Source organism: Orycteropus afer, unplaced genomic scaffold, assembly GCF_000298275.1.
Source record: "Orycteropus afer afer isolate SDZICR_OR568_19922 unplaced genomic scaffold, OryAfe1.0 scaffold00218, whole genome shotgun sequence".
NCBI classification, from domain to species: Eukaryota; Metazoa; Chordata; class Mammalia; order Tubulidentata; family Orycteropodidae; genus Orycteropus; species Orycteropus afer.
Genome location: NW_006921805.1, coordinates 4,216,004 through 4,242,770, shown reverse-complemented (window position 1 = coordinate 4,242,770; position 26,767 = coordinate 4,216,004). Strand labels below are relative to the sequence as shown.

The following is a 26,767-nucleotide window of genomic DNA, read 5'->3' as shown; positions in this document are numbered from 1 at the left end:
GACACTTGCCTGCTAACCAGACGGCTGGTGGTTCAAACCCACCAGCCACTCCTCGGAAGGAAGGTTGGGCAATCCTACTTCCGTAGTGATACTGCCTCTGAAACTCAAGGAGGGGTCGCTCTGAGTCGGGTTTGACTCGACGGCAATAACAACAACAACATATCCTTTCCTTAAAGGCTCAGGGGTCCAAGATTATCTTCTGTGTCTGTTTTAATTGGTTTCCCTTTTCTTTGTTGAAGAGGGTCTGTGCAGTCTTTCCGCCTAGTCCGCCATCTTGCCGGAATTCCCCTTCTATCTGCTTTTGATGTGTCCTGCATCATTGAATATTGCCCATAGAATATTTCTATATTGCAACTTGAGGCTTGAATTTTTCCTTCATTTCTTTCAGCTTGAGAAATATTGTCCATGTTCTTCCCTTTTAGTTTTCTAACTTCAGGTCTTTGCACATTTCATTATAATAATTGACTTTGTCTTCTTGAGCTGCTCTTTGAAATCTTCTGGTTAGCTCTTTTATCTTGTCATTTCTTCCATTTGCTTTAGCTACTCTCCTTTTAAGGGCAAATTTCAGCGTCTCTTTTGGCATTCATTTTGGTGTTTATTTCCTTTGCTGTTTTTTTTAATGACCTTTTGCTTTCTTCATGGATGATGTTCTTGGTGTCTTCCCACAATTCCTCTGTTTTTCAGCCATTGTTTTTCAGTGCATCAAATCAGTTCTTTAGCTGATCTCTAAATTCAGGAGCTATACAATCAAGGTCATAATTTGGCTCTTTTGACTTATTTTTATTGTCTTCAGCTTCAACTTAAACTTGCATATGTGCAGTTGATGGTCTGTTCCACAGTCAGGTCTTGGCCTTGTTTTAGCTGAAGATAGGAGATTCTCCATTGTCTCTTCTCACAGCTGTAGTCAATCTGATTCTTGTTTTCTCCATCTGGTGAAGTCCACATGTATAGGTACCATTTATGTTGTTGGAAAAGGTATTTGTGATGAGTAAGTTATTGGTCTTGCAAAATTCTACCATGCGATCTAGCATAATTTCTATCACCAAGGCCATATTTTGCAACTACTGGTGATTCTTCTTTGTTTCCAATTTCTGCATTCTAATAATCAGTGATAATCAACACGTCTTGATTGCATGTTTGGTCAATTTTGGACTGCAGAAGTTGGTAAAAATTTTCAATTTCCTCATCTTTGGCTTTTGTGGTTGGTGCGTAAATTTGAATAATAGTATTATTAACTGGTCTTCCTTGTAGGCATAATATTATCCTGTGAAGTACAGATCTTGAAACATTCTTTGTGGCAATGAATACCTTGCCATTCCTCTTAAGTTTGTTATTCCCGGCATAGTAGATCATATGGTTGCCTGATTCATAATGGCCAAAACAAGCCCATTTTAGCTCACTAATACCTAAGACATCGATCATTATGCATTCCATTTCATTTTTGACAACTTCCAATTTTCCTCGATTCATAGTTTGTATATTCCATGTTCCGATTATAAATGTTTGCAGCCATTTCTTCCCATTTTTAGTCTAGCCACATCAGCAAATGGAAGTCTCAAAACCTATACCCTGTCCACATCATTAAGGTCAACTCTACTTTGAGGAGGCAGCTCTTGCCCAGTTGTATTTTGAGTGCCTCCTGACCTGAAGGGCTCATCTTCCTGTACTATATTGGACAATGTTTCAGGACTATTGATAAAGTTTTCTGTTAATATATCATACAGTGTTTCACTGCTTTTCATAAGGTTTTCACTGGTTAATTCTTTTAGAAGTGGTCAGCCCCTTCCTTCTGAGTCTGTCTAGCCTGGAAGCTCTGCTGAAGCTTGTCTACCATGGGTGACCCTGCTGGTATTTGAAATACCAGTGGAATAGCCTATAGCCTTATAGCAACACAGAAGCCACCACAGTAGGACAAACTGACAGACAGGTGGTGGCGCTTTGGGTAGTATTGACATTTTTACAATATTTCATCTTTCTATCCATGAACATGGCATGCTCTTCCATTTATGTAGGTCTGTTATAGTTTCTTGTAGTAGTATATTTTAGTTTTCTTTGTATAGGTCTTTTGTATCCTTGCTAAGATTTATTCCTAAGTATTTTATGTTTTTGATAGCTATTGTAAATGGTATTGTTTAGTTTATTCCCTTTTCATAGATTTTTTTTGTTGAGGTATAGCAGTCCAATTGATTTTTATATGTTGACCGTGTATCCTGCCACTTTGCTGAACCATTCTATTAGTTTCAGCAATTGTTTTGCAGTTCTCGGGTTTTTGTGTATAAGATCATGTCATCTACAAATAGAGATAGCTTTACTTCTTTCCCAGTTTTTTATTTTTCTTTCTTGCCTTATTGTCTTAGCTAGGACTTCCACTACATTGTTAAGTAGATGTGGTGATAGAGGGTGCGTTAGACTGAGTTCTCTAGAGAAACAAAACCAGTAAAGCTTATACAGAGAGAGAAAGAGAATTTATCTTAGAAAAATGGCTCACAAACTTACAGAAGCTGGCAGGTCTATAGTTCTTGGATCAAACATCAAGCTGGAGGCTTTTCCTGACTCACGCAGCTGCAGGGGCTGAGGAGCTCAAGGTTGGCAGGTTGTATACTAGCTGATGTGTCTAACAAATGACGAATCCAAGATCTCCAGGCCAAATGGTGGATTGTTTGCTCACAGACAGTTGTAGGCAGCGCAACAGAATCCTGATCCAGAGAAGAGTGTCTCTTTTCCCAGGATGTCCATAAATATACTGGAAGCAGGCTATACCCCTTGGGAAACTCCCTTTCAATGGATTAGCTACTCAAAACATATACATCTGATCCCATCATGGGGATAACCACATCACAGTTGCTTAAACCACACAGGATTGTGGTCAGCCAAGTTGACACATAGCTCACAGAGGGCATCCATGTCTGGTTTCTGTTCACAAGAGGAATACTTTGAGTCTTTCTCCATTATTCTCCATAATGTTTGCTGTTGGTTTTGCATATATGCCCTTTATTATGTTGAGAATTTTTCCTTCTGTCCCTATTTTTCTGAGAGTTTTGAACAGAAATGGGTGTTGGATTTATCAAATGCCTTTTCTGCATCAATTGATATGATCGTATGATTCTTTTCTTTTGTTTTATGTATGTGATGGATGACATTGATTGTTTTTCTGATGTTGAACCATCCTTGCATACCTGATATGAATCCCATTTGGTGTTTTTTTTTTTTTTTTTTGATGTTGGATTTTGTTGACTAGGGTTTTGTTGAAGATTTTTGAGTCTGTATTCATGAGAGATAGTGGTCTGTAGGTGTCTTTAGGCGCTCTGGTGGCATAGTGCCTAAGGTATCTGACTGCTAACCAGAAGGTTGGTGATTCAAACCCACCAGCTACTCCTCGGAAAGAAGACTGGACAATCTACTTCTGTAAAGATTTACTGCCTTGGAAGCCTAAAGGGGGTTGCTGTGAATCAGAATCAATTCAATGGCAGTGAGTTTGGTGGGGTTTTTTTGTTTGTTTGTTTATCTGGTTTTGGTATCAGGGTTATGCTTGCTTCATAGAATGAATTTGGGGGAGTATTCCATCATTATCTGATTTTGGAATAGTTTGAGTTATATAGGTGTCAACTCTTCTCTGAACGTTTGATAGAATTATCCAGTGAAGCTTTCTGTGCCAGGACGTTTTTTTTCTTTTTGTGGAGAGCTTTTTTATGTTGCTCAGTTTCTTCTTTTGTTATGAGACCATTCAAGCATTCCATTTCAGGCTGGGTTTAGTTTAGGTAGGTCTTCTGTTTCTACAGATTTGTCTATTCTCAGTTTTCATATCTTTTAAAGGATAATTCTTCATAACATTCTGTTACTGTCTTTTTTATTTCAGTTGGTTCTGTTGTGATGGTCTCCCTTTTCATTTATTATTCATGTTATTTGCATCTTCTCTTTCTTTTCATTTGTTAAATTTGCCAATGGTTTGTTGATTTTGTTAATCTTTTAGAAGAGCCAGCTTCTTGTTGATTTTCTCCATTCTTTTTTTTTGTTGTTTTCTGCTTCACTTATTTGTACTCTGATCTTTATTATTTCCTTTCTTCTGGATGTTGTTCGTTTCTTTTGTTGTTCTTTTTCTGATTGTTGGAGTTGTTTAATTAATGTGTTGATTTTGATTCTTCCTTCTTTTTTGATATGTACATTGACTGCTATAAATTGACCTCTAAGTGGTGCTTTTGCTGTGCTTCTAAGATTTTGGTTAGTTTTTTCCTACTCATGGTTTCTAAGAATTTTTTAAATATCACACTTTGTTACCCAGTTGTTTTTGAGCAGTATATTATTCAGTTTCCACATATTTGACTTTTTTCCTTGATCTTCCTATTACTGATTGCTAATTTTGTAGCATTGTAATCTGAGAAAATGCTCTGTAGTATTTCATTGTTTTTAAATTTATTGAGACTTGTTTTGTGGCGTAACATATGATCGGTTCTAAAGAATGATCTGTGTGCACTGGAGAAGAATGTATATTGTGCTTTCTTTGGGTGGAGTGCTCTGTATATGTTTATGAGGTCAGGTTGGTTTGACTTTTTTCCTTGATCTTCCTATTACTGATTTCTAATTTTGTAGCATTGTAATCTGAGAAAATGCTCTGTAGTATTTCAGTGTTTTTAAATTTATTGAGACTTGTTTTGTGGCGTAACATATGATCGGTTCTAAAGAATGATCTGTGTGCACTGGAGAAGAATGTATATTGTGCTTTCTTTGGGTGGAGTGCTCTGTATATGTTTATGAGGTCAGGTTGGTTGATTGTGTTGAGATCTTCCGTATCATTGTTGAGTTTTTTTCTAGATGTTCTGTCCTTCCTCGAAAGTAGTGTGTTGAAGTCTCCTAATGCTATTGTAAAATTGTGTTTTTCCTTTCAGTTCAGTTAATGATTGCTTTATGTATTTTGGAGCTCTTTCATTGCCTGCGTAGATATTTATTACGGTAATGTCTTCTTGGTTGGTTGACCCTTTTAACATCATATAGTGCCCTTCTTTGTCCCTTATGCTGGTTTTCACCTTGATGTTTATTTTATCAGAAATTAATATTTTCATTCCTGCTCTTTTTTGGTTGCCCTTAGCTTGATAAATTTTTTTCCATCCCTTTATTTTTATTTTTACCTTTGTGTCTAAGGTGGGTCTCTTGTAGGCTGTATTGATGAGTCTTCTTTTCTTATCCAGTCTGCTACTCTCTTTCTCTTGACTAGTTCATTTATTCCATTCATATTCAGTGTATTTAATGATAGGTATGAATTTATTGCTGTACTGAGTTTATTTTATTATCAAGTATTTTTTCTCTTCATTATTGTTGGTTTTGTGTTTACTAAGCTCTTGTGATTTTCTTATTTCTCAGTTTGGTTAGAAGTAATGTTAATATTTTTGTGGTGATCCTGAAGTAAATTCTTACCTTTCTAAGTTTAAAACAGTATGTCCTATATAGACATTGTCCATTGGGATGTTTGATTATGATATGTCTTTCTCTTGGTGACTTTCTGTATGGAGGTTATTGAGCTTCTTGGATGGATATCTTTTTCTCTTTCTGATATGGGGGAAATTTTATGTTACTAAGTCTTTGACAATTTCCTGTTTTGTTTTTGCTGGGTCCCCCCCCCCCTTTTGTTCTCCCTTCCAGACCTTAATGTCAGCTTGGGTCTTCTGTCTCATTGCTTCCACCTGGCTCTATCCGACCAGCACCCCCCCTCCCCCCCCCCCCCCCTTTTGTTCTGGGATTCCAATCAGGTGTATGGTATTTTCATGCCATCTCATGTAACTCTTAAGTTTTCTTCATTTCTTTTAAATTTTTGTTTTGAGTTTTCCTCATACAAGCTGGCATCAAGGGATTAGTCTTCTAGCTGGAAAATCGATTCTTTATCCTGTTCTAGTCTACTGTAGTGAGCTCTGGTGGCCTAGTGCCTAAGGCATTTGACTGCTAACCAGAAGGCTGGTGGTTCAAATCACCAGCCAACTCCTCGGAAGGAAGATGGAGCAATCTACTTCCATAGTGATGCTGCTTTGGAAACCCAAGGAGGGGTCACTGTAAGTGGGATCCGACTCAGAGGGACTGAGTTTGGTTTTTTTTTTGGTATGCTACTGTATTGTCCTTCCAGTGTGTTACCTATCTGCATAATTTTAGTGTTCACCTTCTAGATTTCTAATTGTTGTTTTTGCATGATTTCTAGTTGTGTGTTTATTTTTTTATTTTGCTCTTGAATGATTTTCCTGAATTCTTCATGGCTATTTTCTGTCTTCTCATTGCTTCTGCTTATGGTTTCCTTGAGCTATTGGAGGGTCCTGTATGTATATAGCTTTTGAATTCCTTATCAGATAGTTCTATTACTTTTCTTTTTTGGGGAGACTTCCTAATTCTTTTGTTTGGACACTTGTTTCTGTTTTGTTTGTTTGTTTGATTTGAAGTTGTCTTTTGTTTCCTAGGCATTCTGAAGTTGTTGTCTTTATTTGTTAGTTATGTACTGATATGTTTCATCTTGGCTTATGTTTTATTTTGTTTTAATGTATCTGGAAGTGTGGAGCAGGTATACTTTGGTTGTTAACTTGGCTATACTGGCTCATTCTTCAGCTTTCTCTGTGTTGGTAGAGTCACTGATGGGGATGTGGGTGCTTGTCTCTCTTCATCATGAAGAGGAGTTGCAGTGGGACAAGCAGGTGTTGTCCACCATCTGTTGCTGATCCTGGGGTGTAGCAGCTGTTAGTGTTAACTTGTCTGTTGGGTGAGGTGGTTGGTGTAGTAGCTATGGCTGACTAGTGGATGAGGTTCCTCTCATTGGATGAGGCAGGAGAGAAAAAAGAAGCCAAGAAGTAGAAGGAGAGATGAAAAGATAGCATAAAAATAGATAATAAGAAATAGGGGAAAAGAAAAAAATAAGAAAGCGAGAAAACCAAAGGGGATGCGTGAGAGGAATGAAAGTTTGGTAAAAACAAAAGAAGACGAGGTAAAGGGACAAATGATTAGATAGAACTGAAGAAAAATTAGGTAAGAGGAGAGTAGAAAAATGAAGGGAGGATAAGGTATTTGGATGGAATTTTCTAGTTATGCTCAGCCAGCAGCCCTGGGAGCTGGCTGTTGTGGCAGAATCTGCTCATTCACCAGAGTGTGCTCTAGAAGAAAGGAGATTTGCATTTGTGCAAGAAGTGACTTCAGGGGAGAAAGGTAAAGCTTCATATGAGATAGTTTAGACAGTGATATAGGCATGGAGGAGGACCGCTGCAGTCCTTGGTTCTGTTTGGAGCATTTTGCTGATGGTGGAGTTCAGCCGTCATTCAGAGCCCTGCAGTTCAAACCAGTCAGCTACCCTGAGGGAGAAAGGACAGCTGGCATCCTCCATGTGCTTTCCACAAGTCCCACAAACCCAGGCCTCAGTTCTACTTTGTGCTAAAAGGGGTTGCTAAGAGTTAGATTTGAGCCCACTGCGGTGGGTCTGCTTTGGGGTTTTATTTACTTGGAGAGAGTTTCTCTTCTTTTTCCCTTACTCCCTCTGGGGTTCCATGGCAGCTTAAGCTACTAGAAGGCCTGATCAGTTTCCCAGCAAGATCTTTGCCCACAGGCCTTTCTTTAGCTCACCTTGAAATACTCCTGATGTGTCTATTCTGTATTTTTAAAGCTTGTGGGTTCTGTGAAGTTTTTTTTTTTCTTCCTCAGTCTCCTTTGTGTTTCTAATGACTTCTCTTTGGCTCCACTGGCTAGGCAGGTTTTTTATTTTTCCTAGTTTTTTTAACCTGCTCCCTTTGCCTGACTTCACTGAATCTAATTCTTTATTGTCTCATTAGATGCCTGTAACTCCAGAATCATTATGTGTATCTTTTATACTGAGTTTCTCAAAATCGCTGTTGAAAGAGGGATCTGGCACATGGTCTGTTGGTAGGACACCATCTTCTGATACTGTAAATATTCATATAAAATATTTCTAAAACTGCACAAATACATTTTGGTGTACCTGTTTCTTTAGTTTGTTGTTCTACTCTGTTTCCTTCTTTCTACTAGCATTTATTCTCAAGAGCTATCTTTATACTGAGTATTACATTCGTTTGAAATAATATATCTTCTTGTTATAGCGATCACATTCTGACTTTAATTTTCAGAAGGAGTATTTTTGCTTCTCAGATATGGCTCCCATTGTGTTTTCCAAATTTCCTGATGGTTACAGCCCTCTAAGGTTAAAGTTCTGCTTTAGTACGCCTTACTATTTATATCAAAAATGTTTTCTTTTATAAAACAAACCTAAATATAATTCATAAGGCATTAAATGATATAGTTTTAAAATAATGGCTTAAAAATGTTTTTCCTATATCAGGTATGTTTAAAAAGATAAATTCTAACAGTGTGGTATTGAAAATAAGGATAGACTTGTAGGTCCATGAAGTACAATTGAGAGCCCAGAAATAAACCCTTACAGTAATGATTAGTTGATTTTCAGCAAGGGTACAAAGACCATTAAATGGGAAAAGAATAGTCTTTTGCTGGGAACACTGGATATACATGGAAAAAAATGAAGTTGAGCCCCAACCTCACACCACACACAAAAACTAGCTAGAAATGGATCATAGACGTAAATGTAAGTGTGAAACTGATAGCACTCTTCATAGAGTACATAGTTGTGAACTTGAATTAGGTAGTGGTTTTTTAGATATGACACCAAAAGCACAAACAACTTAAATGGGAAAAAAAATTGATAAGTTGAATTTCATCAGAATTAAAACCTTGTGCTTCAAGGAACACTATCAAGAAAGTAAAATAACAGCCCTTAGGATGGGAAAAATCTGTGTTTTATCAGAAATCATGTGTATCATCAGAAATTTGAATGCCACATATATAAAGAACTCGTAGAAATACAAATCAGAACCACAATGAAATGGCACTTCATACCATTGTTGTTGTTACGTGCCATCCAGTTGGCTCCAACTCATAGTGCAGGGCAGTGAATTACTTGGTATGGCTTTTCTAGCCTAGTCTTTATAACTCCCACCAGGTTACTGGGTGGGACCATGCAAATAAGGTGTGTAGAACTCTGATGTTAGGATTGTTTAGTTTTATCAATCTGCCAGGCTTAAAATGAGCCCTCCTAGAGGCAGAGAGGAGACCTCACTGCCATCAAGAGAGAAGAGCTGGAGGTGAGGGGTGAGCCCATCCTTGCACCTGAGATCCCTGCACTGGACCTCCTTGGCTGAGAGATGCCCCAGCTGGCAGAGAGACGATGGCAGTGGAACCAAGAGGCATGAGACACAGTGGCAGGCTTACCTGGCCTACAGAGGCAGAGGCCAGGACAAGAGGCCAAGGGCCAGAGAGGAGTGTCAGAAGGCACAGGAGAGGGGAGACTGTCCTGATCAAAGAGTTGTATCCTGAGAGTGTTTCTGAACCTGAACTATAGCCTGTTATTTCCCTAATAAACCCCATAATCGTGAGTATTGTCTGTGAGTTCTTTGTGGCCATTGCAACAAATTCTTGAACCCAACAGAGGAGTGAGTGCCATGGGAAGGACGGTTGGTGTTAAAGTTGGTAAAAAGGCTGGAGGATGGCGCCATGTCTGGCCTCATAGGAATAAGTCTTGGGCTGGTGATGGTGATTCTGTCTTCCTCTTGTGGAGTTAGAGGAGGTCAGATGCCACCTCCATGTCCTTTTAGTACATAGTGACCCTTTGTGCAACGGAACAAAACACTGCCAGATCCTGTACCATCCTCACAATCCCTGCTATGTTTGAGCCAATTGTTCTAGCCACTGTGTCAGTCCATCTTGGTGAAGGTCTTCCTCTTTTTCGCTAACCCTCTACTTTACCAAGCATGTTATCCTTCTTCAGGGACTGGTTCCTTCTGATACTATGACCAAAGTAGGTGGCCATTCTCGCTTCTAAGGAGCATTCTGGCTGCACTTCTTCCAGGACAGATTTGCTCGTTCTTCTGGCAGTCCTTGGTACGGTACTTTCTGCCAACACCACAGTTCAGAGGTATTAATTCTTCAGTCTTCCTTATTCATTGTCCAGCTTTTATACCATTGTTGTTGTTGTTGTTGTTGTTATTGTTGTTATGTGCCGTCGAGTCAGACCCTACTCATAGTGACCCCTCCTTGAGTTTCTGAGGCATTATCACTACGGAAGTAGATTTGCCCAGGCTTTCTTCCGAGGAGTGGCTGGTGGGTTTGAACCACCAGCCTTCTGGTTAGCGGTCAAGTGCCTTAGGCACTACGCTACCAGAGCCCCTTTTATATCTTTAGGATGGCTAAATTTGAAAAGACAGACAGTAACAATTGTTCATGGGATGTATAGAAATCAGAGCCATTATCCATTGCTGGTGGGAATGTAAAATGGTATAGCCACTTTGGAGAACAGTTTTGCAATTCCTCAAAATGTTATACATAGAGTTCCCTTTTGCCCACACAAGCACCTATACACAAATTTTCATAACAGCATTATTCATAATAGCCAAAAAGTAGAAACAACTCAAATGTCCGTGAGCCAATGAATGGATACATAAAATGTGGTATATATAGGCAGTGGATTATTGTTCAGCCATAAAAATGATGTTACAACATGGATGAACCTTGAAAATATTATGCTAATTGAAGGAAGACAGTCACAAAAGCTCACATATTGTATCATTCTTTTTACATGAAATGACCAGATAAGGCATATCTGTAGACAGAAAGTATATTAGTGGTTGCCTAAGACTGGAAGGAGGAGCTCTAGTAGCATAGTGGCTAAGACACTTGCCTGCTAACCAGACGGCTGGCGGTTCAAACCCACCAGCCACTCCTCGGAAGGAAGGTTGGGCAATCCTACTTCTGTAGTGATACTGCCTCGGAAACCCAAGGAGGGGTCGCTATGAGTCGGGGCCGACTCGACGGCACATAACAACAACAACAAGACTGGAAGGGTTGGGAGAATAGGAAGTGACTGTTAATGGGCATAGGATTCCTTTTTGGGTTGATGAAAGTGTTGAAAAATAGATCATGGTAATAGTTGTACAACTCTTTGAATCTACTAAAATCCAAGACTTTATGTAACTATCTACAGGGGGTAGATTGTATGATATGTCAATTATATGTCAATAAAGTTATTGTTAAAGAAAAAGATAAGCTCTGAGATCCTAATTGTCTCTGTTGTATTGTACTTATGATGGATTATTCTTTCTTTTTTAAGTGAGGAAACTCTTTTACTTCAAATTGTAAATAGTTGTATGCTTTTCTGATTTGGGAAATCAGAAACCATTTAAAATCTTTGTGTGTGATTTGGGTGAAGGTTTACAGAGCAAATTTGTCTTCTATTCCACAGTTCACGCACATTTTGTTTCATGATATTGATTGCAATCACCGTAATGTAACAGTTCTCTTCCCGCTTCCTCCCTGTGTTTACCTTTTCACAGTATCCTTCACTATGCATTCCTGCTCTCTGAGCTATCTCCCTGTGCAAATGCTGCCCTTCTGTTTTCACATAGTTAATTATTCTAAGCAGTTTGCCTACCTGGTGTAAATGTTCACCTAATACACCTGTCTGCTGGTTGGCTGGAGGTCACAAGAGTGAGTTCAATTCCAGGCTTGAAGGGTGATTAGGGGCCGTAACCTCAAGGGTTTTACCAGTCTCTATTGGTCCAATAAGCCTGGTCTTTTTTATGATTTTGAGTTTTGTTTTTAATGGATTATTCTTACCCTAAGCAGGTATGGACTTTAGTTAGAGTTGCTTTTCTAATTCTATCCACTGAAGTAAATAAATATCAAGCAAAAGTCAGATACTAGTTTTGTGTGAGAGTTAGTAAAGTGAGAAACATTGAAGGAAAAGGGAAAGGCGGACAGTTACAGGAAGAGTAAAAAGAGCAAAGTGAGGATTGACAGTGAGGTGAGGGATGTGAAGTAAGCATCTTCTTTATGTGTTCTTCCCAGACCATCTCATCCCAAAAGACCTTTGATGATGCCTTCCTCCCTTACTTTTCAAAATCTTTTTTTTCTCCCTTATTCCTGTTATATGCCTAGTGTTTTAATTGAACCCCCTTCCTATTAAAGCTGCCTCCATCTCCATTCCTTGCTGGCATGTTTTTTATCTGTCCCACCTCAGTTCCTTGGCAACCCTATTCTCAATCTGAGCTTCTGTGTTCAATTTCCTACTTCTATTTTCAGAACCTGCCGCTGAGTATTAATCTCAAGCTTCTTAACTTCTGTTCTGCTTTCTTCGCAAACAGCGCAGCTTCCATTTTCAGAGCTCCCTCCTTCTCCCTAATCTCTTGTCCACATCTTGTCTCTGGGAAACCTACCTACTTTCTTTCTGCTCAGCTCTATAGAAGATACTGCTCTGTAGCATCAAAGGACCTGTGTGTTTTGACTGAAGTGCTTTCAGATGTGTGAATAGTGTATTTGTTGATATTAATAGGGGTAGGAAGTGGGATTAATATTTAGAAATTCCATTACAATGAATCCCTAGGAGTTTTCTTACTGAAAATAAATTTAGGTCCAAAATACTGGCTTCCTCAATGTATAAATAAGAAATGGATAGTATGTGAATCAATGTTTAATAAAGATTGTAGGAAATGAAATTGTGACAAATACAGGTTAAGTCAGAGAAAACCATTTGGAGACGTGTTCCTCAAATCTCTTAAGTCATTGATTTATGAAGTCACAAGATAGTATATTAGAAAGTAAAAGAAAAAGCATACTGAAAAACAGTATTGTCAGCATGCTCCCATTTGGGCCTAAAGAAAGGCTTTAGGTAAATATAGAAGCAAAGAAGGGATAATTAAACTCTTTAGATGGTGGAATTGTGATTTTTCTCCTTTGTTCTTTTTTATATTTTGTAATTTTCTTTTATAATGAGTGTCATTGTTTTTGTAATAAGAAATACGTTTTTTGCTTCAAAAACCTGTGGTAGCAGAAGTGTAGAGAACATCGTTATCCTGAATATAAAATTAGACATGGTAATGAAATTGGTGTTGTATGAAAATAGTCAGGTTAATAGGGATAGCATCAGATTATCAGTTGTTGTGTCAGCATGGTTTAATTTGTGGTATTTTATATTTTAGTGTTTTTATGTTTGTGTTGTTTCCTTAGCATGATTTTTATGTGCTTATAAAAATGTTTTGGTGACTGAGTAGATTTATTACAAGGTTGGAACTAGAATATTTCTGATGGGGTTGGAGGAATAATTTCCTTATGAAACTGCTTTGTATGAGGGTTGTCTTTTCACAAACATACCTGTGGGCACGTGGTATGCTATCAGTGCTTACTTAGCTTCTCTCAGCTGAAGAGAGATGTATTTTGTGCCTCCTTCCAGTAAGTGAATTAATTGTGAAATAGGGTTGTTTAGAAAATCAGATGAAGGCCCTAGAATTTTTTCCCCCCTAAGGGAGATGGTGCAGGAAATTGTTTCTATTAACATGTATGTAAAAACAAACAAACAAACAAAATTTATTCTTTATTCCCAGATTAGAAATGATATTTGCCAAATTTGATGAAGTGCAAAATTCAGGCGGTATGATTTTGAGTGTCTGCAAAGGTAAGAGTAATTAAGTTATTCCAGTTCTCAAATATTTCTAAGGTTATTTAGCAAAGTTTTGGACACTAAATGTGTCTGCAGGTCAACTGTTAAATCACTGATTTAGCAGCATTGGTTTCATAGCTTGAAAATTTAGTTGGGCTGTAATAATAGTCTTTCCATCCTTCTGATCATTACCTGTCATCTGACTCTTTTGGGGGGAAGTGAACATTTAATTCTAGGTCACTTGTGTAAAATGGTATTGTATTTTTATCTTTTTCTTTTTTTAGTCTTCTTGTTTAAAAGGTATGATGGCCCTCATGCCTTCCACATTCCATGCATAAAATATATTTTTTTTATTCCCAGATTATTTGTTTTACTTCATTGTTTCCAGTGGAGATTGTGGGGTTGGTAGATTTCTATTTCACAGACTCTCAGTGCTGATAATGGTGAAGAGACACATACATAGGAACTTCACCAGTATAATCATCTTTGGTTTCTTAAGGCAAATGAGCCCAAATTGGAACTCGGGAAGGCTTAATATTAGTGTCTGGCATTTATTTAACTCTGTGATTGCTCTCCTTTTTGTAAGGTTGTTAAATCGTGTTTAGTTTTATTGGGTAGCATTTGCTTAAATTAAATATTCATTACTAATATATGTGAAGAATATATGCTATTTCTAAAGATAGTATGGGTGGTTTTTCTACCTAGGAAAGTAGCGTCATATCAAAGAGCGTGTGATTAGATTGGAAATGTAAATGATGTTGGAGAATAAATTTGATTATGTGAACTGTGTGTCAAATATTAGGAAAACTGGTTACTAAATATGATTTAGTTATTTTTCTCTGTGTGAAACCAAGGCTAAGCCTAGTTGTGTTGGGATGAAAAAAGGTGGAGTGAGAATTTAGCATTATAGAGATTATATTTTCCTGAATCTAAACTTGGTTCCAGAAGCAAAAATTGACTTCAGTTCTATCAGTCTTCACCCTGACTGCCAGCTGTTTCTCACTTCTCTTCTTTGAATAGAGGTGTTTTAAGTACCTCATCCTTATTTTTCAAGCTGCTACCTCTCTCCATTTCCATGGAAACCAGAAACAGGAGGAAGATACAGAGTTGTTAAAATTCCTTGAACTGAGATTTGAGTGTTTTTATCACATTTACACTCTTATTTGTGCATTTCAGACTGTGTAGTTAAAACTAAAGAAAAAGTATAATCCATATTAAAATTTTAAGATAGTTTGGATACAGTTTATTTTACAAATGCTGTTATTCTTCTATTTTGTAAGGTTATTTCTATTACCTTCAAAATAGAATCTTTTTCTCCTGTTGTTCCAGCTACCTTTGTTTTTCTCTCATCTTTCCATGTATGTATTCTCTCGGAGAGAGTCTTCAGAGATTATGTTAGAGATTATGATCTGAATATGGCCGTTGTTGTTGTTATTATATGTCGTGGAGTCGGACCTGACTCATAGCGACCCCTCCTTGGATTTTCAAGGCAGTATCACTGCGAAAGTAGATTGCCCAACCTTCCTTCCAAGAAGTAGCTGGTGGGTTTGAAGCACCAGCATTTTGGTTAGCGGTCAAGTGCCTTAGGCACTACACTTCCGGAGCTTCTGAATATGGCAAGTACTGTCAAAAGTAAAAGTTAAAGTTTGTGGCATGCATTGAAATATAAAAGTTGATCATGATATTTTTTGATGCTGTCATTGAAAAATACTTTAATGGATTAGTTAACAAGGGAGGAGACTAAAATTAGGAAAATTGATAGTTATGTTGGCAAGTCCTAGGACCCAGGCTTTTGACCTCTCTTCTCCCTTGTTTCCATTCATTCATTCATATTCTTTCTCTCTCCCCTTTCCCCTAAGTGATCTAATCCAGCCAAAGGCTTTAAAAGACAACTATTTCCTGATGACTCCCAAATGTGTAGTTCTGTCTATCACTCATCTTTCCCTGATGTTCTAGGTTTGGTAGGTAGCCTGTGGCCTGCCTCAGTGACATTTCCACTTGGATGCTTAAAAGGTATTTCAAGCTTAACATGTCCAAAAGTGAAAAACCCTGTTGTCTCTTCTTGCCACCAGTCTGTGCTCCCTCTAGTCTTATCCATTCTGGTCAATGGCATCACTTTTCACTCAAGCTAGAAACCTGAAGGTATTGTTAATCACCCATTCTAAATTAGCCTTTTCTACCTCTGAGATAGCAATAAATCCCAGATTTGCTTATTTTTTTACATCTCTGCTGCTAACACTGTACTTTTAAGTTGCCATTAGTTTTTATCTGGGCTATAGCAGTAGACTTCTGTTCCACCTTTGTTGCCCTGAAATCCATTTTCTACCAAGAAGTCAAAGTGAACTTCTTAAAATATAAATAAGATGATGTCAAAACGGTACAGAAAACAGTTAAAAGTTCTTGTCCTCATGGAGCCTACAGTCAGTCTAGTGAGGGTTGAACAAAGTGATTATAGTTGGTAATGGAGGAAATACAGCTATTTCTTGTTTAATGACTTTAAATTATTCCTAAGAACTCTGCTGCTAAGTCAAAAGCCATTCAATGAAAAAAAAAAATTTCTACTGATATTAATGAGAAAAATTATGATCATGTGTTTTATCCTAACCAACATACCCGGATAATCTTCACAAGCAGCAAAAGATATTAGTTGGATATTAAAAACAAATTTTTATAATAAATTTGAAAGCAAGTAGTTTACATATAAAATGTAATATGATAGAGGTTTATTGAACTCCTTTTTTTATTTTTGCACAATTTTGTCCACAAAATTTTCAGCTCTTTGTTAGTTCTGTGTTAGGTTGCATTTAAACTAAAACTTTAACATAAAGCCGTAGAACAGAAAAATATTTTAGGCTTAATTAAAGATTAGACACAAAAACTAAATTTTAGCAATAGTTCATGTATTCAACATACTGAAGAACTATTGAAGATACCTTTCCTTCTTCCTGTACTTAGGCAAAGCAAATTGTTTTGGGTTTATCCAAACATGGGATATGATAGTATTGCATATGATAGTCTCTGACTAGAAACTATTATGGCAAATAAAACTTTTTAGTGTGTCTTTGTCTGAAATCATAATAATGAAAATTTTCCTTCTTATAGTAGTATATTGATTTGGAATGTTTAGGGATTTAAAAGTCATTTTATTGAAGACAGCAACAAAAAAGGCTTTGTTGGAAAGGTAGTATAACTTTTTAAGAACTGTTTTAGTTAAAAATTGTTATCTGAACAGTCATTAAAACAGAAAAACCATTTGCGGTCGAGGCAGTTCCAACTCAAGGCAACCCCATGCATGTCAGAGTAGAACTTAGACTCTTTTGATGTAAGTTCTGATTGAATTTTAAACTTGATTTTCTAGAGCACTGGTTGAGCACACTCATCATCAGAGATTTGAACATATCATTTAGTTTAGGAATAGTGAGAAATACAAGATGCTTTTCTGTCTTAGGGTTTTTTAAGCCTGACGTTTAATTCTCTCATTACAAAGTAAATTAGGCAATCTCTAAATGCAGTGGTATTAGCTCTACTGTTAGAAAGAAATTGGATTTAAATTTAATCAGATAGTGGCTGGAAGGCGTCAACACCAGCCCTGTAGGAAGAAAAAGACTGAAAGTTGCAGTCTCTCTGTGATTACACAGGACCTGTTGTCGTCATGGTGCTTTCTAGACAATCTCCTATGCTAACCAAGATGTAAACACTGGCAGTGCTGGGCTGTGACTGCAAGTCTACTGCAAGTCTTTTTGTTTTCTTTCCCCTTCATTGGGAAAACACTATGGGTAATTCTGTTTTGTCTATGTGCCTGTAGAACCTAGTGCAGTCTTTGACATGTAATCATTGTAAAATATTTTCCAGCTTCCCTCTTTGAAACAGTTGCTAGGAAAAGAATAGCTTTTGGAGGTTGATACTGAACAAACAGGCATGAAAAAATTAGCCTTTGCCATTACTTTGATATTTGGTTTTGTGTATGTTTATAACATAACCTTTTTTTGTGAAAAACGAAGTGACTCTTTTCCTAGGTTGATTGTTTTAAAACATATCTCTTTGTGACCCAGGGCCTTCTCTGAGCTTGGCAATGTACTGATGATTGTGCAGCTTGGATGGAGGGTGCTCTGCACCCCTGCAGCTGCGCACTGGCTAGGTTCTGTCTCCGCTAGAAGCAAGCTTTGTTCCGTGTGGCCCTGCTGTCCACACACAGAGCAGCCTTTGATGGGCTGCCTTTGACGTGATTTGTTTATGGCAGCCAGAAATGCTTCCTGCATAATGAGAGCAGTAAATCATGGAAACTGAGCTACTCTTATTTGTGCACTTCTAGCAGTCTTCTGTTGTAAATATTAACAGGTAATGACAAAGAGATGAAAACCTTTTTAAAAAGGTGCAAATCAGTTAATCCATTGGATCATGTGATTGCTACTGATTACATGGATATCTTTAGGGAAGCAGAAAATGATTGCTGAACACATGCCTTGTGTTTTGATGATTGCATTAAAAGTCCCCCGGTGGGATGGCATATATTGGCTCCCAGAGCTTTTCTTACATTGAATTTCAGACAGCCAGTACAAGGAGGGACTTCATAACTCGTATCTAACAGCGTATGTGCAATTAAAGAATAATCTTGATCAAGCCCTGCTAGGCTCTGCTAAATAAAGGAGGATGTTCGGCAAGACCCCAGACTTTTATTTTGAAGTGGAGTAGCAGCTGTTGGCTATTGCGGTGCAGAGCTGCAGCGCGGCCTGGGTCACACAGTGCTCTGGGTGTCTGCAGGCTGCAGGCCGAGCCAGTGGCGCAGGCACCAAGCCGTACTTGTTTGCTGGGCTATTTGACCTCTTGGTTTCAGAGAGCTCCCTGGACCATCTGAATGGCTATGGGAGATGGTGAGTAAGATTTATTTTTCATCTTTTGCTTGTATTATATACTTCCTTTTAAGATGACGATCATTTGCTTTGTAAATAATACATTTCTTCCTGAAGAATGAAGGACACTTTTGTGTGTGTGTCTGTGTGTAGACATGTATGTGCGTACATGCATGTGTGTACTTACTTGTCATTTGGTATCTTTTCTACTTGATAAGTCTGAACCTGGGAAATACAAGGTGACAATTTACCTTCTAACTCAACCAAGCCCTCAGTCTTTGGTGGTGGATAAGCGCGGATATTTGAAGAAACGTGTAATGTATGCAGAAGCTTTAAAGTGAGAACATGGCCTTCAGAGGAATGACAGGAAGGTTTGGTTAGCTAGCTTGACATCTTTCCTATGTATTTGATACCAGATAGAATTCTGTGGTAATAATAAAATACTTAAAGAAGCCAAATGATTTGCCATGAACACTGTTTTAATTAATATGTGTTTGATGTGTCAGTGTTCCTAGTAAACAGTTATCTGGAAGATATTTAGCCTATTAAGAATTTTATAGAGGTTATACTTTGATTAAAAATGGGTTTTACCAGTGCTTTATTTTGATAAGGATACTTTTAAAAGCACATATTTTTACAGTGTTTTATTATTTTCCAAAGCACTTTTATATGTACTTAGTATACATTAACTCAGGTTCACATAACTCTTGTAGTGTGCAAAGTATTTTAATATTTCCATTACACAGATTGGGAAACTGAGATTGTGTAGCCCTGATCCAGACCCAGAGAACAAATCAGAATCTCCATTTACAGCCCCAAATGTGCATTTGGTATGGTCCTTCAAAACACTTAGTACCTGAGCTTTGCCCACCCCCCTTCCCCCCCACCCCCCGTTATTATTAAACATTCTGTTAAGATGCTTAGAGGTACATACTTCATCATTGCATCAACACCAGAGATGTGTATAGAGGGGGAGTTTGAGGATTTGAGGTTCCTCCAAAATGTTTTGTATATTTTTTCACTAGGGTTTTAAGGAAGACTGGTCTGTATTAGGGTTTTAACTCTATTGCAACCTTCCTTATAACTATATAATGGACTCCTCTCTGAGGAGTTTTGTCCCCTTGGGGTTATGAGGAATAGGATGCAAACTCACCAGAATGATGATATTGGTAAACTGTCATTTAAACTATTATGTACAGTTAAATTGAAAGGTGATAATGAATTTGTTTTTGCATTTATTATGGTTTATGCCAAGACTTTATGTAACTATCTTGTATGGGCTTATAGAAATGAATAAGAATATAATTTTAACTACTACTTTTTAAGGCAAAAGCCATTAAAATTAGCAAATTAAGTTCTTGTATGCTTGAGGGAAGTTTCTTTTTTCTCTGTTTTGTTGTCGTTGTATAAATCTTAATTTGCAGGCAACTTTAAATGTTGCATTTGGTTTGAGCCATGTATAGATTTTTCTTTCTTTCTTAAACATGGTAGGTTCAGTAGAGATTAGTGTACATTTAGTTTTTTTCAAGTAATACGTAATACATTCAGATTGTTTAGAAATGTATTGATTTAAAGAAAAGGTAATTTCTTGCAAAGCTCAGAGGTTAACCTTCCTGCCCATTCTTTTCTTTAAAATGGAAATATTTTTGTTGGATTTTACTGTTAATGGAGGTAACATATGTTTATGAAAAATAAAATATCCAAAAATAAATATATGTATATAGTAACAGGTTGTCTTGGGATTTACAGTTCTTAACAACTTTGTATATACTTCTCTATATATTAATCACTCTCAGGTATAGTACACATCCACCACACCAGAATCATATGAACATATGTAATGTAAATAGATTACACTGTTGCTAACCTGTGTTTTTTTACCTCCTTTTCAAAATTCAGACAATGAAGATAAAGCAAAACTTCCCTCAAAAAACATATCCAATCCCCAAGCCCAAATATCAGGAGAAATGAACACTTTTATTAGTTCAGAATGTGTCTTTTCATACCTCTTTAATTATACATTTACATACATACTAAGTACTAAAATAAAAATATTTTTTGACTGTGCTTATATAAATTACATAATTCTAAACGTATTTTTCCCATTTACTATGTCTACTCAACATGGCAGAGAGATTTTTTTTTCAATGCCATCATATGTAAATCTGCCTCATTTGAATGTACCATAACCATTTCTTTTTTTGATGGAATTTTAGATTGTCTACCAAAAAAATTTTTTGTGGTGGTTCTGAAATGAACATCTTTGTACAAACTGTGTCTGTGTACGTACACATACACACACATGCACACATCTGTATTTATTAAAACAATTTAGAAGTGGAATTTCTCTGTCAGAGTTTGTATTCATTTTAAATTGCGTTGTAGTTGTATGCCATCAATTTGATTCTGGCTCATAGCAAACCTCCGAGTGTTAGCTATCAGTAAATTATTCCCCCAGATCTTTTCAACTTACATTCCTACCAACAGTGACTGCTTTCCTGTATGTTTTCCAATTCTGGTTATTATTAATAATCTTTTTAAAATTTTGCGAATCCAGTGAAAAATACCACCAACCTTTTAAAACATCACTGCTTTTCTGATGAGTTTGATCATCTTCCTATTTTGGTTATTTGTATTTCTTTTTCTTTGAATTGCTTTCTGGCATCCTTACCCAACTTTTTGTTGTTTGACATTTTTTATATAGTTTATTTATAGTTGCTCTTTATATAATGCTATTTATTAGTCTGTTATCTATTAAACATGTTATATTTAAGCTTAATTTCAGGGCCGTATGAATGATTTTATGAGCAGTTTTATTTCTAGACAAACTTGGATTTGTGGAACTCTGTAGCGGCTATCAGTTGAGTTTTTGAGAATGGCTTTAGGGTGCTTTTCTGTTTTGTTGTCTTCATCCTTACCCAAGAGTATAAAAACAAGCAGCCAGATTATTGTGTAGGAGCTCTGGGCAGTCAAACCAGATAGAGATAAAAACCTGTAGGATTACTATGTAGTGCTGAGTCTTGCAATCTGCAAAAGCTCATGAGTGGAATTTGGCCTTTCATTGTTATGCTGCAGAGTTTTGGAAAGAAATATGGTTTTGTAATAAAGAAACTGTTTCCAAAATTTTAACATTTCAACACAGTCTACTATTGTAATCATCAGTCTTTTAAAAATATGCCTATATAAATGATCGTAGAACTAGGACTCTTGAGAGGTCAGCCTTCTGGGATCCTTGGATTTTTGTTGTTGTTAGGTGCCGTCGAGTTGGTTCCGACTCGTAGTGACCTTGTGTGCAACAGAACAAAACACTCATAATCCTGTGCTTGAGCCCATCATTTTAGGCACTGTGTCAGTCCATCTTGTTGAGGGTCTTCCCTTTCCTTTACCAAGCATGATATCCTTCTCCAGGGAATGATCCAGTCTGAAAACATGACCAAAGTAGATGCTTCCAAGGAGCATTCTAGCTGCAAGTCTCCCAGGAGTCCAAACAGATGTAGTTAATTGGTTTAGGGGATAGGGAAGAGTACCAAGAAATTAATGCTGAATAGATCTCTTCTCTTCCATATCCTTGAATATTCTATGTAATATTCTAGGACTAGGAAATTTAAATCACTAAAAGAAAGCAACCTTTTGGCCTACTGGCAGATAAAAGTCCTAACTTTTCTTGTAAGAACACTGATAAGGAAAAGAAGAATATATAAGGAGAAAAAGTAAATTACAAGGGAGAGACCTGGTCATTCAGCAGCATTGTAGGCACTAAGCAGTGATCACTAAGATTGAAAATAGAAAGTGATCAAAATAAAGCAACCCTATGTTGTTGTTGTTAGGTGCTGTCAAGTCAGTTCCAACTCACAGTGATCCTATCTGTATACAATAGAATGAAATACTGCCCTGTCATGGGCCATCCTCACAATTGTTGCTATGTTTAAGCCTGTTTTTACAACCATTGTGTCAATCGATCTCTTTAATGGTCTCCTTTTTCACTGAACCTCTGCTTTACTAAGCATGATGTCCTTCTCCAGGGACTGATCACTCCTGATAACATATCCAAAATCTGTGAGACAACTCTTGCCATCCTCACCTCTAAGGAGCATTCTAGCTGTACTTTTGCCAAGACATATTTGGTTATTCTTTTGGCAGTCCATGGTATAGTTGTATTCATCACCAACACCATATGTCAGATGCATCAAATCTTCTTCAGTCTTCCTTATTCATTGTTTAGCTTTCACATGCATATGAGTAGATTGAAAAATATGGTTTGGATCAGGCACACTTTGGTCCTCAAACGAATATCTTTGCATCTTCACAGTTTAAAGAGGTCTTTTGCAGCAGACTGACCCAAGGCAGTAAGTACATCTTTTGATTTCTTCACTGCTTCTTCCGTTGCCATTGATTGTGGATCCAGGTAAAATAAAATCCTTGACAACTTCAGTCTTTTCTCCATTTGTCATGATGTTGCTTATTGGTCCAGTTGTGAGGGTTTTTGTTTTCTTTATGTTGAGGTGTAATCCCTACTTAAGCCTTCATCAGTAAGTGCTTCAAGTCCTCCTTGCTTCCAGCAAGCAAGGTTTGTCATCTGCATATTACAGGTAATGATTCTTTTTTTAATCCTGATGCTGCATTCTTCTTCATACAGTCCAGCTTCTCAGATTATTTGCTCAACATACAGATTGAATAAGTATGGTGACAGGATATAACCCTGATACACACCTTTCCTGATTTTAAACCATGCACTGTCCCTTTGTTCATTTCAAATGATTGTCTCTTGGTCTATGTACAAGTTCCTCATGAGCACAATTACGTGTTCTGGAATGCCCATTCTTCACGATACTATCCATAATTTGTATGATTCAAACAATCGAATGCCTTAGCATAGTCAGTAAAACACAGGGAAATTATCTTTCTGGTAATTTTAGCTTTCGGCAAAAAAATCCATCTGATGTCAGCAATGAGAACCCTTGTTCCATATCTTCTTCTGAATCTATCTTGAATTTCTGACAGTTCTGTATATGTAGTGTTATAACTGTTTTTTAATTATTTTCAGCAAAATTTTTCTTGTGATATTAATGCTGCTGTTCAGTAATTTTCTGCATTCGGTTGGATCATGTTTCTTTGGAATGAGCATAGATACGGATTTCTTGTAGTCGGTTGACCAGCTGTCCAGATTTCATGGCAATTAACAGGTAAGCACCTCCAGTGCTGCCTCTGTTGAAACAGCTTAATGGATTTTCAGTCAATTGCTGGTGTCTTTTTTCCAACAATGCCTTCAGTGCGGCTTGGGCTTCTTCCTTCAATACTGTTAGTTCTTGATCATATGCTCCTTCCTGAAATGGCTGAACATTGACCAGTTCTTTTTGGTATAGTGACTGTATTCCTTCCATCTTCTTTTGATTCTCCCTGCGTTGATCGTTATTTTGCCGGTGCTCACTGCTGTTGAGTTGGATCTGACTTGTGGCGACTCCTCCTTGGGTTTCTGAGGCAGTATTAACTATGGAAGTAGATCGCCCAATCTTCCTTCCAAGGAGTGGCTGGTGGGTTTGAACTGCCAACCTTCTGGTTAGCAGTCAAATGCCTTAGGCACTATGCTACTAGAGCTCCTATTTTGCCCATAGAATCCTTCAATAATGTAACTCGAGGCTTGAATTTCTTCTTCAGTTTTTTCAGCTTGAGAAATGCAGACTGTGTTCTTCCCTTTCGGTTTCCTAATTCCAAGTCTTTGAACATTGCATTATAGTACTTTGTCTTCTCTAGCCTCCCTTTGAAATCTTCTTTTAGATCTTTTCCTTCATCATTTCTTGCTTTTGTTTTAACTACTCTACATTCAAGATCAAATCTCACAGTCTCTCTTGACATCTATTTTGGTCTTTTCTTTTTGCCTATCTTTTTAATAACCTTTTACTTTAATTTTAATTATGTATGCTTTCCTTCATGACATCCCACAGCTCATTTGGTCTTTTGTCATTACCGTACAGAGCATCAATTTTTTTTTTTTTTTTTTACATTTTATTATTGTTTGGGTGAAAGTTTACAGAGCAATTTATTTTCCCATTCAGCATTTTATACACATTTTGTTTCATGGCACAAGTTGCAGTTCCCTCTATGTGACAGTGCTTCCTGTGTCCTCACTGAATTCCCCATTTCCATTCATCCAACTTTCCTGCCCCTTCCTGCTGGTTGAACTTTGTTTTTGGGCAAATGCTGCCCTTTTGGTCTCATATGGTTGAGTGTTCTGGGGAGCATGTTCCTCACAGGTGCTGCTGATCACTTTATAGGCCTGTTGTTTGGCTGAAAGGTGATCTCCAGGAGTTGGTTCAGTCCAAGGTTTGAAGGATGTCTAAGGGCCATCATTTCAGGTGTTCCATCAGTCTCTGTTAGAACAGTATGTCTTATCTTTTTTATGATTTTTGAATTTTGTTGTATGTTTTTCTCCTCCTCTATTCTGGATTTTCTCTTATGAATCTAATCAGAGTGGTCAATTGAAATCAGTTCTTGAGATGATCTCTAAATTCAGGTGGGATATATTCAGGGTCATATTTTGCTTCTCATGGACTTGTTTTAATTTTCTTCAGCTTAACTTGAACTTGCATGTGCATAATTGATGGTCTGTCCCACATTCAGCCTCTGACATTATTCTGACATGATATAGAGCTTCTCCATTGTCTTTTTCCACAGATGTAGTCAATAAGATTTCTGTATATTCTGTCTGGTGAGGTCTACCTGCATAGTATCCCTGTTTCAGCCCCTGAAAGCTTTGGATAATCATCCTGTGGTTTGGGTCTTTATTAAAGAGTAGCCAGCCACCTGTGCAGTACTTTTGAATCTGGTAGCCTTCTTGAGGTAGTCATATGTGTCCCTCTGGGTGCAAGGAGTTGGGCACCAATAGCTATATCTCCTTGAAACTAATGCTGCTTGTTAGTTGCTGGGAGTTGATTCTAACTTAAGGTAACCTGTGAATTACCGTAGAACAGAGGGGAACTGCTCCATAGCCTTGCTAATGAACCTGAATCTTCAAGAAAAAGTTTATATCTTTATTTTTACATTTCGAATGGAATCTTTTCTTTTTACATGTATAATGGAATAGTCAGTGTTTTTAACAGCTATTGTGATCTGCCTTTAGCTCTCTGGAAAATTTAAGTACCTGAGATGACTAAATTTTAAAAGATTCTGAATAAACCTTATTGTGAACTTCATTTATTATTTAGTTTTATTGAGGCATTTGTTTGTTTATGTGTTCATTTGGAGAGACTCCGTGGGCTACAGGGTTAGGTTGGCTGTAATTTTTATGGAAGTCATTCATGAGGCCTGAGTGTTCCGTGGTGACGCTGGGTGGGTTTGAATAGGCAACCTTTGGGTTACTAGCCTCGTGCCCACTGCCTGTGCCCACCCAGTGACCTTATTTTTTATTTAGTTTGATATTATGATTATTATAACATGTTTCTATTATCTAATTTTATTAACACTAAATAATGGTTTAAATTGTGATTATCCGTTTAATTCATTATTTTTTGAAGGTCTTGAATTTTAAAATAATGCCTTTAAAGAAAATGGTAAGGCTTCAAGTATGTTTTTATCTAGTTAGTTGAAACTTGGGAGCTCTGATAACGTAGTGCCTAAGGCACTTCACTGCTAACCAGAAGGCTGGCGGTTCAAACCCACCATCCACTCCTCAGAAGGAAGGTGGGCAATCTACTTCCATAGTGATACTGCCTTGGAAACCCAAGGAGGGGTCACTATGAGTCAGGGCCGACTCGATGGCACATAACAACAGCAACAGTTGAAACCTACTTAGAAATTTAAAATGCTTTACCAAATTTCTTGGCCACTTAGAAACTTTGTATGGAATGGACTTTCTATAAATAGTTAAATATAATAATTAAAAATGTAAAATTAACTGGCCTGCTGAGAACACACATGAATGGTAAAATTTGACCATTGTTTTCTATTGAAACACTTGAATTTTCAACTTCTAACCACTTTACTGGGAGCTCTGGTAGCATAGTGCCTAAGGCACTTGACTGCTAACCAGAAGGCTGGCAGTTTGAACCAGCCACCAGCCACTCCTCAGAAGGAAGATGGGGCAATCTACTTCCGTAGTGATACTGCTTCGGAAACCCAAGGAGGGGTCACTATGGGTCAGGTCCGACTCGACGGCACATAGCAACAACAACGACGACTTTACTAAAAATTTTCATTTTAGATAAACTGAACATTTATAATTTTTTATTTCTATTATTTCATTGTTTTCATTTTTAAGGTTTGTAATTTTCTTTAAAGCTGAGAAATTTCTTCTTTATTATTGTTTAATCTCATTTATATGAAATGTCCAGAATAAGCAAATCTATAGAGAAGAAAGTAGATCAGTGGTTGCTTAGGACTAGGGTGGGGAAATGTGACTGCTTAATGGGTATACGGTTTCTTTCTTTCTTTTTTTTTTTTTTTTAAT

General features: G+C 37.3%; 1 protein-coding gene across 1 annotated transcript in view; it reads left to right on the top strand.

Moving 5' to 3' along the window:
• The window catches only part of CLASP2 (cytoplasmic linker associated protein 2), a 323,103-nt gene that overhangs the window by 39,087 nt on the left and 257,249 nt on the right, over positions 1–26,767 (top strand). The window contains exon 7 of the mRNA XM_042782017.1: positions 13,419–13,489. Within this exon, the coding sequence (XP_042637951.1) occupies positions 13,419–13,489 (71 nt within the window). The remainder of the gene's footprint in view (positions 1–13,418; positions 13,490–26,767) is intronic.